Source organism: Chrysochloris asiatica, unplaced genomic scaffold (assembly GCF_000296735.1).
Source record: "Chrysochloris asiatica unplaced genomic scaffold, ChrAsi1.0 scaffold00026, whole genome shotgun sequence".
NCBI lineage: Eukaryota > Metazoa > Chordata > Mammalia > Afrosoricida > Chrysochloridae > Chrysochloris > Chrysochloris asiatica.
The window spans coordinates 1,758,051-1,774,965 of NW_006408544.1; the positions used below are offsets into that span (position 1 = coordinate 1,758,051).

A 16,915-nucleotide genomic window follows, 5' to 3' on the forward strand; every position below is an offset into this window, starting at 1 on the left:
CTTGAGCAAAACTTTGCTTGCTTGAGATATCAAAGAGATTGTCCGATGATTTCCGCATTCCGTTGGGTCACCTCTCTTTGGAATGGGCACAAACGACACTTAGCACACTGTATTCTAATTGTTCGTTTTCTTATTTGCCTCTCACACTAAAGTGGGACCGTAAGCGGCAGAGATTTTCTCTCTTGTTCTGGCACACAACTAAGGCACCACTACGTTTTCTGGAATACTACTGAATTACCAGTGAAAAATGATACTCTGAAATTTGTTTTTCTAGCTGTCTACTATGGTTGTCATAATACTCAAACTAGACTAAAATTAGTATTTTATGTTTATCAGCGGATTTTCTTCAAAGAAGTTCCAAGTACTTTATGTTGTTGTTGTTAAGTACTATGGAGTCGGTTCTGACTCATAGCAACCTTGTACAGGGTTTCCGAGGCTGTAAATCTTTAAGGGAGCAGAAAGCCTCATCTTTCTCCAGCGGAACAGCTGGTAGTTTTGAACTGCCGACCCTGCAGTTAGCAGCCCGATTCGTAACCACTATGCTACCAGAGCTCCTTAAGTACTTTATAGGCATCTTAATTATCATTAACCTGCTACCAATCTAATAGTTCCTGTTACTGCTGCCACAGTTTTTGCTAAAATTACTATGATTGTTATTAGGATTCTTATTGGTGGATCCTGCTTGATGCTCTAAACTTCAGTAACTGATGGCTTTTTATTTATATGAAGCTCAGAAAGATTCACATATATTTGAGGGAAAATATGGTCCTACCCACTAAAAAAGGTATGCAAATACTCACATACTATGTAGCTGAAAGCACTTGCATAGAGTCTAAATGGCATAGGTACTCAGTAAATATTAAACGAATGAATGTTCAAGGAAGTAAATGAATAATGAATTCACTATATGAAGCTGTGAGTTGCAGTGTAGTGGGAAACTTCTTGTCTCACTGCTACTTCTAGCAGGATGGCAAACTGTGTTCCTGTTATAATACAACGAGATCCTGAATAAATACTAGAATACCTCTTAAAACATTGCAAAATACAGTGAACTAAAATAAAAGTGAATCCACTTTCAAATCAGGTGCTAAATAACAGTATCAACCCTGGGTTCAGGACAGGAAGCCAGGGAGCTTGCCATATAAGGGAGTGTAAGGCTAAAATAAAACCTAAAAGGAGCTAAAATGTACCCTAGTAGTCACTTACCTGACTTCCAAACCAAGAAAATCCAAATTATCTCTGTAGAAAAGCAATCTTAATATATTATTGATTCATATATATTAAATTCAATCAAATATAAGCATACAATTTTTTAAAATCACCAAAAAATACAAGGAACCTAGCTACCATGAATGAAAGTCAGCTGAAACAACACACAGCAGAATTTCACCCCCAAGAATTTGAGCAATTGGAATTATCAAGAACAGATTGCCAAATAACAATATGAAGTTTTTTTGTTTATTTGTTTGTTTGTTTTTTAAAGAACAGATGTAATTAATGAATTGGACAAGGTAAAAAGCTATTTAATATTTTTGGACCTTGGTTTCCTTATCTTTGGAGAAGATTTGCTGAGAAGAAATATAAAAGTAATTTTTTAACTACAAATATAGGAAAATGAAATATTTAGAGTTTTGGGGGTTTTTTAAACAAAAAGGAGACCATTGTTTTATAACCTGGAGGAAACAATAATTTTTATATTTAGGTTGTAGCCTACTTTTTTCAATTAAAATATTATGATCATCTTTACCTGCCATTAAAAGTTCTTCTTGACCATATTGAAACAGATTCTGATAAAAAGGGAGGAATCATGTGGAACAGAACTCAGATTCCTAGAAATTCCCAACTTACAGGTCTGCTGAGACTAGCAAACTGTCCTAGAAGACCAACCAGACATACGTCATAAACCTTGAACCAAAAATACCCTTTGAGATCCCCTTTTAAGTAAACAATAGACTACTTCATAAAATAAAGAGTATTACCATGAGTACCACACACCTTTAAAAAAAAGTAATCTACATGAGACCAAACAGTCAACAATTACTCTAAAACAAAATGAAAGGGTAACCAGATTACTGTAACCAGACATCCAGAATAGAATTAGTGACAATGATAACACATTGTGAAAAATATAACCAACATCTCTGAACAATTTGTAGAGTAATTGTTAAGTAGAAACCTATTTTGCTCTATAAACTTTCATTGAAAACAAAATGTGTATTTTTACAATTCTTCTAGAACGCTATTTTAATGATATGCAATAATTAGCAAATGAGTCCTTTATTGCAGGACATTTAGATTGCTCACAGTTTGTTTCTTTTACAATGTCATAATATATATCCATGTAAATTTCTGTGTACATATTTCATTGTTTTCTTAGGATAAATTCTAGGAAGTACAATTGTACCTATAACTACTCAAATATTAAAGAATTATATAAGATAAAAGCAAAAGTCCTTCAGAGTCTACCTTTTAGCAATAACCATTTTTAAGTGGTTAATAGATATAGCCAATTCTCATTATTATTTATAGTAGTTGTGTTCTACTGGCCTACTGGTTGGAAGGGATCCGTGTTTGTGCCCATTTCAAAAAGAGGCGACCCAATGGAATGCAGAAATCATCAGACAGTATCATTGATATCCCATGCAAGCAAAGTTTTACTAACAGTAATACAGAAACGGCTGTAACCACACATTGACAGAGAACTTCCAAAGGTTCAAGTTTGATTCAGAAGAGGACATGGAACAAAGGATATCATTGCTGACGTCAGATGGATCTTAGCTGAAAGCAGAGAATACCAGAAAGATATTTACTACTGCTTTATTGACTATGCAAAGGCTTTTGATTGTGTGGATCATGTCAAGCTATGAACAACATTGTGAAGTATGACTATTCCAGAACACTTAATTGTGCTAATGAGGAATCTGTACATAGACCAAAAAGCAGTTGTGTGAACAGAACAAGGGAACACCATATGGTTTAAAATTAGGAAATGAGTATGCCAGTATTGTATTCTTTTGCCATATTTAATCAATCTGTATGCCGAACAAATAATCCAAGAAACTGGATTATATGAAGAAAAACATGGCATCAGGATTGGAGGAAAACTCATTAACAACCTATGATATGCAGATGATACAACCTTGCTTGCTGAAAGCGAAGAGGACTTAAAATACTGATGAAGCCTTCAGTATAGGTTGTACTTCAATGTAAAGAAAACAAAAATCCTCACCACTGGACCAATAAACAACATTCTTATCAACGGAAAAAAGATTGAAGTTGTCAATGACTTCATTCTTCTTGGATCAACTATCAACACTCCTGGAAGCAGCAGTCAAGAAATCAAACGATGTATTGCATTAGGCAAATCTGCTGCACAAGACCATTTTAAAGTATTGAAGAACAAAGATGTCAGCTTCAGGACTAAGGTGTGCCTGACCCAAGCCATGGTATTTTCAATAACCTCATATGCATGCAAAAGCTGGACAGTGAATAAGGAAGACCCTAGAAGAATTAACGCATTGAGTTATGGTGTTGGAGGAGACTATTGAAAGTGCCATGGGCTGCCAAAAGAAACAATAGATCTGTTTTGGAAGAAGTGCAGCCAGAGTGCTCCTTGAGGCCAGGGTGGCCAAACTTCGTCTATCATACTTTGAACATATTGTCAGGAGGGACCAGTCGCTGGAGAAGGATATCATGTTTGATAAGGTAGAGGGTCAGAGAAAAAGAGGAAGATGAGATGGATTCACAAGGTGGCAACATCAATGGACTCAAGTGTGGCAACAGTAGTGAGGTTGGCCCAGGACGGGGAAGTGTTTCATTCTGCTGTGCATAAGGTCGCTATGAGTCAGTACCGACTCAATAGCACCTAACAACAACTAGAAGGGAGGCTGAGTCAATGGGGCAGAAAAGGAGCTTTATCAGCCTACTGATTTCTTAATCTTATTTACTGGTCTATTTGTTAGTCTTTTATCATTCAAACGGTATATTTTGTATAGGAATTGAATCCCAACATATTCACAAGTAGCTCTTTCAATTTTGATTTCCCACTTTCCAATGTCATTTTTCAACTCTGAAATTCTACTGAAGATAACTCAAGGTTTTTTCGTTCCAGCAGATTAAAACTTCCTTTTAACTGCAAGACATATTTCTTTGTCTGTTTCCTTAATCAGAAATTGGGAATGGAGCCAAAAAGGAGGAACAGTCTATAATTGCAGGGAATTGCTTATGTATGCAGTATATTAGAAGTCCTGGTGTGGTGCTATGACTTAATTCGTTGAACTGTAAAGTCGATTTGAACCACAAGGTCAGAGGTTCAAACTCATCAATCATTCCTCAGAAACCCTATACAGGGTCGCTATGGGTCAGAACTGACTAGACGGCACTTAACAACAACAGCAATATATTAAGAGTCCTGACGTGGCACTATAGAATAAACACTGGACTGCTAACTGCCAGATCTGCAGTTCAAATCCACCAGCCATTCCTCAGAAATCCTAGACAGAGTCACTATGATTAGGAACTGACTCAAGGGCACTGAACAATGATGACAGTATATCATATTGATAATAGAAATGAAAGGAAATGTTGGTGCAGGAGTACAGTGCGGATGGTAGAAGGTGAGCTCCAAGTCTTTCAAGAAGTTTCAATTATACCCAGAAACATATGAACTAGGTGCCCAGTAGTAAGGAGATATAAGCATCTTTTTCAAATATAAATCTGTCTCAAAGACAGAAAACTGAGGTTAAAGAAATGAGAAACAGTTTTAATTCTCCTGCATCTCTGGGGTCCATGGAGTTAACGCTACTGCCCTTAGGTGATCTTTTGTACTTAGAGACTTGAGCAAACTGCTCTCCTAAAAGTCACCGTTAAGTCAAAGAATAAACCACCAAACCACACTCACTGCCATCAATTTGATTGTGACTCATTTGTTGTTGTTGTTGTTGTTGTTAGGTGCCATCAAATTTGTACCGACTCATAGAGACCCTATGCACAACAGAAGGAAACACTGCCTGGTCCTGGATCAACCTCACAATTTTTGCCACGCTTGAGCCCATTGATGCTGTTACTTTGCCAATCCATCTCGCTGGGGGTTTTCCTCTTTTTCTCTGACCCTCCACCATACCAAACATGATACCCTTCTCCAGCGACTGGCCCCTCCTGACAATATGTCTGAAGTATGTGAGACAGAGTCTGGCCATCCTGGCTTCTAAGGAGCATTCTGGTTGTACTTCTTCCAAGTTTGTTCTTTTGGAAGTCCATGGTACTTTCAATATTCTCCTCCAACACCATAATTCAAATGCATTAATTTTTCTACAGTCTACCTTATTCACTGCCCACCTATCACATGCATATGAGGTTGCTGAAAATTCCATGGCTTGGGTCAAGCACACCTTAGTTCTCAAACTGACATCTTTGCTCTTCAACACTTTATAAAGGTCTTGTGCAGAAGATTTGCCTAATGCAATACACCGTTTGATTTCTTGACTGCAACTTCCAAGAGTGTTGATGATTGACCTAAGCAAAATGAAGTCTTTGGCAACTTCAATCTTTTCTCCATTGATATGGATGTTGTTTATTGGTCCAGTGGTGAGGATTTTTGTTTCTTTATAATGAGGTGCAACCTATAATGAAGGCTGTGGTTTTTTATCTTCTTCAGTAAGTATTTTTGACTAGAGGGTCAAAAACATTGGAGTTCTGGTATGGCACAGGGTCAATTTGAAACACAGAGTCGGCAGGCAGTTCAAACTCACCAACTGCTCCTCTGAAACCCTATGCAAGGTCACTGTGAGTCAGAACCAACTGAAAGGCACTTAACACCAGTCAAAATGTCATCCTCTAGTCTCCACAATCCTGAGATCACAACTAGATGATGACTGGCTACCACTACCAACTGCTATGAAAATGTACTCATTAGAATGTCCCAGATAAAGTAGGAGAAAATATGGAACAAAAGTCAACATTATAAAAAAGACTGGGCTTACTAGTCAGAAACAGACTGGAGGAGTTGGAGACTATGGACCTCGGCCACTCTTGAGATCTGGAATGGAACTCATCTTCATAGCCCAATTTTCAGCTAAGCAGCAGATAGGTATGTTCACCATGGAATGATCAGCCATTCAAGATTCAAAGGGCAACATTTACTTAAGAACAAAATTCAGAAGCATTGGGAAGGACAGAGGAATGGAAATAAGAACCACAGGAGGAAGTGAGATAACTGTTTACTTGGAGGGGATTACAGTCATTGAGATGAAACAAAGTGTATGACTTGTTGTACAACTGATGATTTGCTCTGTAAACCTTCACTCAATTCACCATAAAAAGTTTTTTAAAAACCACCTACACACACGCAAAAAAAAAAATGTTAGCCCAATTTGCAAATTGTTTATTAAATAAACTTCAATCCATTTCTTTTATTGGCTTACTATGAATTTTTGTTTTAACAGAAAGCAAACTCATTTGTTCAATATCAGTATGTTAGTGCCTTAGCACATAGGTGAGAGTTTTGCCCACTAGTGCTAGTTCATCATTACCTTCTTCTGGATGAATTGCCTTCCAGACGAGTTCATCTGAAACCCTCAGAACCTGCTTCCACAATCTGTTGTCTGATGATATTTCCTCTGAAGGAGCAAAGTGTTTATGGTTCTTTTGCAACGGACACGTTTCCTCATCAAACACAGACTCATTTGTAATCCATCTACAGCAGTATTAGCATGCTTACATTAGTATCAGTCATGTTTTATAACTAACAACTCTGTATTGAATCCAGATCAAATGGCTCAATTTATAAGGTTATGAGGAAGGGTAGAAAAAATATGGGATTCTGGACTTGGAGCCAAGCTGTCCGACCTTGAACCAGTTAATTAAACCTGCCTGCACCACAGCTTGTTCTGTAGAATAAAGGAATTTATTTCTTCCTTATAGAGTTGTTTTGAGGAGTAAAGAGAATGCTAAGAAAAACTTGTTTCTCAAAGGAGGTTTGCTCTATTGGTCTCTTTACCTTATGGACACACATTCCCCCCCAATTGGAAAAAAAGTAATTCTGTGTAATAGTGAAAAAATCTTTCAGGTTAAGACTTTTATTTGTAAAGTTTTGCAGTTTTCTTTGTGATTTAATGTGCATTGATTGCCTTCAGGAAACTCCTAGATCAGAATTTAGATGCTCTCCAAAGGCAAGTAAGGATCTTACAGGATAAAGAAAATCAACTGGAAGTGACCAGTTCTCAGCAACAATTCAGAATTCAACAGCAAGAGACCCTACTTAGACAACTGGAAAATGAAAAGAGAAAATCTGATGAGGTAAGAAAGCCAATAAACTTCTCAGTTTTCCTATTTCCATGGGCCTGAATAATAGGTAATAATGGTCAGTTGTTACTGAGTGCTTAGTACTTTATCCATTAATTTCAGGGTTCAGTCAGGAAAATGAAATCTACTCTAGGTATCTCAAACAGTAAGGGATTTAATATGGAATGGCGTGGCACTATAGAATCAGCACTGAACTGGTAAACCAAAATGTCAGTGGTTCCAACCCACCAACTGTTCTTAGGAAACACTATACAGGGTTGCTATGAGTCTGAACCAACTTAACAGCAATAACAAGATACTTTCAGAACAGTTAAAAGAGTGTATTTGGAGTCAGTGAAAAGTCAGAAAGAACTACTGCTGGTTTTTAATAAATTCAGAAATGATAGAGAATCTATCTCCTGTACCCAAAGTGAGGCTTACAGGAACATCCCCTCAAAACTTCCTACAAATATTTCTTCTGCTATCTACCTATTTTCTGGTACTAATGAGTACTACAGGAGAATCATGTTTTTTCCTTCTTCTATGCTAGTACAGGAGTCCCAGGTGGTACAAACAGTTAACGTGCTCCTCTGCCCTCCCAAACTTTGCAGGTTTGGGATGCCACCCAGAGATGCCTCAAAAGAAAGCCATTTACAAAGGCAAGAAGTGACTGGCTTACAAGCTGTCAAGAGGGAGCCTAGATCCAGAGGGCGTGGAGAAAGGTAGACTCTCCACTGAGTAATATCCAATCTGTCTAGGCAGGGCTGATGAAAGGAAATGCGGATTGGTCTCTTGTGATATAGTAGTGAATAATTGTTATCAGGACTCATTGTGAGGGTTGGAAATGTAAAGGTAGATGTTTTGTAGCAAGGAGGGGAGTGATTAACTTTTCAGTCTAGGAGTGGAGGTCCCTGGGACCATCAAGGGAGAAGAGTGGATGCTGGACCCTATCCAGAGAAGCAGTGACACCAGAGATGGAAGCAGAGATGATGACATGGAGAGATGGAGCAGTTGGGGACTTTAGACACAAAAAGAGAGAGGGGCTGTGTGCTGATGACTAGGGATGCGGGCAGGCTTGAAGGGTATACTCTTTGGTTGGTTGATGATGCATGGAGGGGATTGTAACCATGGCAAAAACGAATGTTATCCCATGTAAACTATCACATAATTCACAATAAAACATATTTTAAAAGCCACTGGTGGGTTAGGTCACCCTATGGAGCAGACTTCCACTCTGACACACCTGGAATCACCACAGGTTGGAATCAACTTGACAGCTGGAATGTTACTATTATGCTTTCCAAGTATCTCTCATTTTCAGAAACTAAATGGAAAACTTGATTGCTGCTGGCAAGGGAGTTCAAAATTTTCATTTTTCAGAGTTCCAATCTTGTAGCATAAGGGAGAGCTGAAATAAGTAGGAATTTTACTGAGTTCTAGGACAGTCCACTGTGGATACTCAGCACCCATAGTTAACTTTCTAAACAACGAGAAGAGTATTATGTTTCCACATAACATGATCCACTGTGACTCATGTAAATGAAGATACAATAAACTACTCCTTAAGACCTGGTTGGCCAGCAGTGTGCCAAGTCCAGGGGACTCTTTGACCCAGAGTCAGTGACATAGCCACAGAGGACTAGAGTGGAGAGTGAAGCATCCAGCTGATAAGAAGAGAGGGCATATGCATAAGAACTTCCACACTTGCAGATAATACCCATTTGACCTGGCTTCAATGTCTGAATGATCAGAGCTCAAACAGAAGAAGAAAGAAGAGGGGAAAAAAAAAAAAAATTGATACAATTTGATGAACTTGACATACACCTATGGAAGCAGTAGCTCAAAAGAGTGAACAAATCTTCACAGCGAGGATCATTCCACCTTCTCCACACACAGAGAGGACAGATATGGGCAACTTGGACATTGGCTACCCAGAATTAGGGGCGGGGGCAACAGAGGCAAGAAGTGACTGGCTTACAAGGTTTCAAGAGGGAACCTAGATCCAGAAGGCGTGCAGCAAGGTAGACTCTCCACTGAGTAGTATCAATTCTGCCTAGTCAGAGTTAATGATAGGAGATGCAGATAGGTCTCTTGTGATACAATAGCGAACAATTGTTATCAGGACAGATTGTATGGGCTAGAAATGTAAAGGTGGATGTTTTGGGATAAGGGAAGGGAGTGAGTAACACTGCAGTCTGGGAGCAGAGGTCCCTGGGATCATCAAAGGAGAAGAGCAGAGAATGGAACCCTACCCAGAGAAGCAGTGATGCCAGGGATGGAGGTAGAGATGATGACATGGGGAGATGGAGTGGCTGGAAACTTTGGACCTGGAGAGGGAGAGGGGCTGTATGTGAACAACCGTGGGCCAGGCTCGCGGGGTATACCCTTTGGTTGATGGATGATGCATGGAAGGGATTGTAACCATGGCAAGGAAATGATATACAACGAGATCAATGTGAAGCTGATGTCCTCCCATGTAAACTATAAAACATAATTCACAATAAAGCATTAAAATAAATAAATAAATAAACTTCTCCTTAAAAAGGAAACATTCAAAGTTCCATCACTATCTGTGATCCTTTGGAAGAATGTTAACTCCTATTACCTTAGTCTAAATCCATACAAATATAGTGTAACTTAAAATCTTAATTATAATTATAAAGTTGTTGTTGTTAAGTGCCATCCAGTGGGTTCCAATTCATAGTGTGACTTGATAGGTTTGAACCACATTGAATTTCAAACCGACCTTATAGTCCAGTGCTTTTCTTATAGCACCATACCAGGCTTCCAATTATAAAGTTAACCACCAATAATTCAATAATATACAATGGGTACTGGTGTGAGAAACTACTCCCACTTTTGCTTCACGGTGCCTCTTTATGTATCTGGCTATGTGAGAAACAGTAGCATATGTTAATCACAGGTTAAAGCTTATATGTCATCTTCTAGGACTGCACCTCAGTCCTCTGTGGTGTTGTCACCTAGTGAACATTATCATTGAGTCTTCAATAGGTCATTCCACTGTTCTATCAGGTTGTTAGGTTTTATGGATGATGAGAGATACATGAATCTAGTTGTCTTAGAACTGGGTTCTCCTAGAGTAGCAAAACGAGTAAAGTATATATATAAATATAGAGAGAGAGGTTGTTTCAAAGAAATGGTTCACTCAGTGGTAGAAGCTGGAAAGTCCCAAATCTGTGGAAACTTCTCTGGATTCACTTAGTAACAGCATCTGATAATCCCAAAATCAGCAGGTCAGGCGGCAGACTGCTGGCTCGCATCCCAAAACCATAAGTCACACGATAACAAAGTAACTCCAGGATCAAAGGCAAGATTAAGAGAGATTTTGCTGTGCCAAAAAGTACAAATATATTGGATGAAGGCCATACTCCCAAGGGAACTCCTTTTTCAACGGATTGGCCACTTGCGTCAACTCACAAAATGGAGGATAATTGCATGGTATTTGCTAGACCAATGAGAATGATGGCCTAGCCACGTTGACATATAACCTTAAACATCACTCCCATGTACATGAGCCACTGTTTTACTTCTCTTGCTAGAAAATTATCCTGAAAGGAAATAAAGAATTTGATAAGTTCACAGATGGGTGATCCATGTAAAATCATTATGGACAGAGAAAGCAAATTCGTATCTACAATGAGTATGTATTACACTAAGACGAATTGTTTTCTCCATGATGGAAGGAATCCAATCTAATAAACCTGATACCAGGTGGCTGGCTGGCCCTTCAGAGGACAACCATATCAGTTGCTCATAACTGATCTTAGCTTTTGGCAAGTTGAATAAATTACCTGTGATGTCTCCTTACAAAATACAGATTCCTGCCACTGTGTTATTTGTGCTTGAGTCCACTGAACAAGCAAACTGATGATAGAAAAAGATGCTAAGTACCATCTACAGAATGTACTTTTTAAAAAATCATCCAATTATTGAGGACCTCCTCTGTTTTAGATACCTTCTGGTGAGCACAAACTCATGAAACACACATTTTAATACTGCAGGCCTGTGTTGGAGTCCTAGTCTGGTGCTATAAGATAAGCACTGGACTGCTAACCACAAGGTTGCTGGTTCAAACCCGCCAGCCATTCCTCGGAAACTCTATCCAAGGTCACTATTAGATGGAACCAACTCAATGGCACTTAACAACAATAACAGTAATGCCTATGCTATCCAATATGGTAGCCAGTAGCCACATGTGGCTATTTAAATTTTAATTACAATTAAAACTAAATAAAATTTAGAACTCAGTTTGTCAGTTGTATTAACCACATTTCAAGTGCTCAGTAGACATATGTGGTGAGTTGTTGTTAAGAGCCGTCAAGTCACTCCGATTCATAGCATAGTATATAGTATAGTGTTTCCAAGGAGCAACTGGTGAGTTTGAACCACTGACCTAGTGGTTCAAACTGACCTTGTGGTCCAGGACATTATCCCGCAGCAGCACACCAGGACTCCATTTGGTAAGTGGGGACTATATTATAAAGTACAGAGTATTTCTATCATTAGAAAATTCTATTGGATAGCATTTCCACTTCAGGCTCACCTCCCAGACTTGTTTTTGTCAGTCCTTCAGTCTTGTTCTTTCCAAATCCTTGGTCATCTGAAAAATCATTAGAAAAGAATTAATATAGACCCACACCTCTGCCCATCTCTCCTTTCAGGCAAAATGAACATGAGCTTTGCCCACTGAAAAGATTTCCCTTCCCCACTACTCTTAAAGCCTACATAATGTCGTAATGCTGCAACAATGCTATTTCAAATGGTCACAATATATAGTGCATGCTGTTGTTGTTGTTAAGTGCTGTTGAGTCAGTTCTGACTCATAGCGACCCTGTATAGGGTTTCCGAGGAACAGCTAGTGAATTTGAGCCACCGACTTTGTGGTCAAGTGCTTATCCTACAGTGCCAGACCAGAACTCCATAAATCCAATCTAAATGTATGCTTTCTCAGTCACTTGTCATAGGGCACTCCCACTAAAGCCGTATGTTTGGGTTCAGAGAGGTGGCAGTGTTCAGAGTAAGTACCACCTACTCATGTAACTTTATGCCTTTAGGGTCTGTTCAGGTTCATTTATCTTCAGGACCAAGTACTTGATGACAGAGTCCTATTGCACATGCCCAACTTAATGGTTGATGACTAATATATGTACTTTCAGGAAGAATAGTTCAGGTCCTTTGATCATTTGATTTTTCATAGCCAAACATTCAGTCTCTACTAGGGTTCAGTCCCAAGTAAAAGTCTTTCCTCAAAGAGAAAGTAGTTGTTATGGAGAGAGGTGATGGTTTACTTCCCAAATCCTAAAATGAAATTATTTTACTAAAGCTTGCCAGAAGCTCTATATAGCACAGGAACCTGTATCATCGTGTAGCTTACATGCAGCCTGGATCAGACACAACTCTTGTTTTGGGTACCACTAAAAACTTGCAACCTTGAAAATTACTCAATAAATGGGTTAAAGGAGCAAGTGTGGGATATGTTGATTTCAGAATATGAAAAGGTCCTCCAAACACATGGCCTTTTCTACCGTTAATAGCCCTCATTGCTCAGGTCCAATATTCAATATGGAGAATCTGCTATTCCAGATTGTCTATTGTGACTATGCATTCCAGAACTGCAGAAATAACCAAAGGAGAAATTCACAACATCCACTAGGCTTACTGTATAACATATGTTGGATCATCGAATCACTGTAGACATACTCTAAGACATACCCAGAGTTTAGGTTCTAGTTTTCACCTGAATACTCTAAGTCTTTGCTCTGAACTGTGAACCTCAGTGGTGTTTTAGACAAGAAGGTTATTAGTACTGGCTACCTTGTATTGCAATCCTCAAAATGTCTATACACTTCCCTTTCTCCAGTCACCTTGATAAATGACCATAGATCTCACTGGGGAAGACTTGAGAGAAGAGTGCACACTTCAACAGTGTCAGTGGGTCTTTTTTCAAGACAACCTAACATTCTCATCCTTCAAAGCACTCTGGGTTTGTGAACTTGCTGCAGTCTGGGGACTGAGTAAGAGTTTGTTACTTACATGCTATGTTGTCATTCAAATTGGGCCTCTTTTCACCTGACCTAGAGAGTTCTGTTTATTTATTTTTAAATACAACTCAAGTAATACTTTTGTCTACTCTATCGATTTTCATTCTAGACTACTGTGATCAATTAACCATCACCAAGGATTTCTGCAAGTCAAACCATTTTGATTACATCTCTGGCCCTATTACCAACGAACAGTAATCATGTTCCTCTTCTGTCTGGGGACTAAGCATTGTCATTTTTTATCTCTGACACTTTGTAGCACCATTACTCCTATTTATAAGGGAGCCATTATAAGGTGTCACCTTCCACCATCATCCTCAATAGAATAGCCATTTCAAGGAATCCGGTGCTCCCCTCACCATTGTATTTACAAGGCTTTGGTGTAAAGGGATTGTCTTCTGAATCCCTGTGGTAAAGATTTGAATAAGCAGATCACCCTTTAATAAATCTACTCCAGATTTCCAATCTGTTTTAAGTCTTTGGATTCCTTCCTTTACCTTATACCAAGGAAGTATAGACTCTTAATGTCATTTAATATAGGCCAGTGTTAATCCACATTTCAGCCAACCAGCCATGTAGCTGTTAAAATTACTCTTAGATATTTAAGTTAACACATTAAATCCTGAATTCGGGATTAATGTCTTAGTTACCCTTTGTTGTTGTATCAAAAATACCACTAGCATGTGGCCTTAAAGAACAGAAATGTATTTTCCTGCAGTACAAGTGTATGAGACTAGAAGTTCTTATTCAGGGGAGTGGCTCTGCAGTGTCTTTCTTTATCTCTTTCAGCTTCCAGTAGCCAACAATCCTTGGAACACCTGGGCTTGTAATGCTTTTGCTGTGTCTGTCTTCATTTGGTGTCAGCCCCTATGTGTGTTTCTCTGTCTGTTCTGCTCTTTCTCTGACTCAGAAGTGACTAGGTTTAGAACACACCCTACTCTCTCTTGTTAGTGTTGTCCAGTCAGGTCTGACTCATAGCGACCCTGTCTGTATAGGGTTTCTGATGAGCGACTGTTGGGTTTGAATGGTCAACCTTGCAGTTCAAGCTGACCTTGTGGTCCAGTGCTTTATCCTACAGCGTCACACCAGGTCTCCAAGACCTCATTAACAAAAACACTCTGTTTCCAAATAGGATCACAAGAACAAATAGAGGGGCCAGGACATCAGTAGATATTTTAGGGGAACATAATTCAATCCATGTTTTGTTTTTGAGTGCCTTTGAGTCAGTTCTGACTCATAGAACCCCTGTATAGGGTTTCCGAGGAGCAGCTGGTGAATTTGACATGCCAACCTTGCAGTTCAAACTGACCTGGTAGTCTAGTACATTATCCCACAGTGCCACACCAGGACTCCAATTCAATCCAAAACAGCATCTATATCAGTAAGTTAGACCCAGTCAACATATATCCCCTCCTAGTGTGGTTGTTAGCAACCCTATGTAGGGTTTCCGAAGAGTGACTGATGAGCTTGAATTCCTGACCCTGTGGTTCAAACCGACTTTGCAGTCCAGTACATTAACCCACAGCACCACACCAGGACTCCCCTCCTAGTATAATACCTTAAAAATACATTCAGGTATCTGTCAACATAAAGTGGAAAATCTTAGAATTGTTTTCAATATGTCTGTTTTCTCCTCCTATGTTAGTGCCTGTATTCAATCCTTACTCTTCAGGAAGTTCTAGGAGCCTGACTCTACTTATAGGATTGGAGGCAATGAGAAGTAGTAGTGTAGGGTTAGGTTTTAAGGAGAGTAGACAGTCTCTTTTAGCATTGGGCTGCTAACCTCAAACCCACTAGCCATTCTGTGGAAGAAAGATGAGGTTGTCTGCTTCCAGAAAGATAGACAATCTCAGAAACCTGAAGGAGCAGTTCTGCTCTGCCCTATATAGGTAAATATGACTCTGAATCAACTCGCTAGCAGTGGGTTCAATTTGGTTTTAGGTTTAGACAACCTCTTACAAGGTAACTGTCTCAGATAAAATCAATAGAGAGTCTACAAACCAAGGGGTAGGTAAACTCCTTGGGAAGCAAGAGAAGGAGTACTCAGTGGAATTTGGACATTCAAAGTCATTGGAATCTTCTCAAATGTCCTTTTTTCCAATTCTCAGGTTTCTTCCATGTAACACCAACAAAAGCCCTATTTTTTAGATAAGAGATGTGGCAAGACTTTGGTTCAACTAGTCTGGCACTTCTGAAATCTACTTGATGACATTTATGATTGTGTGTGTGTTTATGTGTGTTACATTGGCCTGCTAGCTACATAAAGAAAAGGTTCTTTCAAGATACTAAAAGAAGCTTTCTGGGTTTCTGACTGTGTCTGTGTCTGTTCCAATAATTAAATCCTTATAGGCATACTAACATGTTATCTTCTCCCTGTGGGCAATTAGCATGGTCAGATGTGGTCAGACAATATTACAGTCCTTGTAGTTCTCAATTTCACTGTAGCTTTCTTTGTTCTAGTCACTTAGTCTCCAAAAGCACTTCCTCACAAACAGCAATACATGATCATTTTATCAACTTTTTTGCCATAAATTGCTAGTACTGGTGATAAGATCACACTGCCTTCAAATCTGTTCAGTTCCAAGAAATAATCCCAGAGTCTCATATTTGAGGATAGGGCCATTTCTTGAGCCAAATACTTTTTCATTTAGGATTAGGTCACAAAGTTCTTACGATGAATATTTTTAGTATAAAGAATTGTTGTTGTTGTTGTTGTTAAGTGCTGTCAGTTCTGACTCATAGCAGTCCTGTATAATATAGAGAGTTAGAAGCTTACAAACCCATTGGAAAGGCTGGGGAGAAGGTTTTCAGGAAAAATGGAAGTACAGGAATCACAAGAAGTTACCATGATTTTCAAAGGTGGAATCAGTCAGCCTTTTTTCAGCAGAAAGGCTTTACTAATTTACATTCCCTCACACTTCATAGCTTTACCAACACCGAGTATTCTCATTTTTTTTTTTTTTTTTAATGTTTTTTCAGCATCTCAAAAGCAACCAGGAATTGTCAGAGAAACTGTATGGCTTGCAGCAAGAAAAGGATGCTCTACGTGAAGAATATGGGCAATTTTTGAAGCAGCTTGATGTCCACGTGAGGTAAATGAAATCCAGTTCCCTCTGGAAGAAAACTATGTACAGTAGCTGCTTTTTAGCCAGTTCCAGGCCAACTAGTGGGTGAAGAGGGCCAATATAGTTTTCTCCTGTTCCCAGAAGTCCTAACCATAGAGTTATTCCTGAGGAGAAATGGGGTCCAATTTCTTCCCCAGGGAGAGATAAGGAAGGAAATTAATATGTATTGAGCTCTGGTGCAACCTAATGTTTTGGTTTTCCCCTAAATGTACCCTTCTCACTTGCCTTCAGACTTCTTTTGCTCTTCAGCCTAGACCACCCTGTCTCCATTTCCATTAATTTTACTAAGACTAGGAGCCACTTTTTTCCTCTAAGAAGTGTTTCTTAACACCCTCAGCCTGGGTTGTGTGAGGGGACCCATTCTTTGAGTCCCCATAGCCTCTCTGTGAGGAGCCCTGGTGGCGTAGTGGATTGTGACTTGGGCTATACTAACCACAAGATCTGCAG

The 16,915-nt window shown here is 39.1% G+C and overlaps 1 protein-coding gene across 1 annotated transcript in view; it reads left to right on the forward strand.

The window, feature by feature from the left end:
- The window catches only part of CCDC30 (coiled-coil domain containing 30), a 110,380-nt gene that overhangs the window by 62,627 nt on the left and 30,838 nt on the right, over positions 1 to 16,915 (forward strand). Inside the window, exons 8-9 of the mRNA XM_006839829.1 lie at positions 7,134 to 7,296; positions 16,323 to 16,435. Of these exons, the coding sequence (XP_006839892.1) occupies positions 7,134 to 7,296; positions 16,323 to 16,435 (276 nt within the window). The remainder of the gene's footprint in view (positions 1 to 7,133; positions 7,297 to 16,322; positions 16,436 to 16,915) is intronic.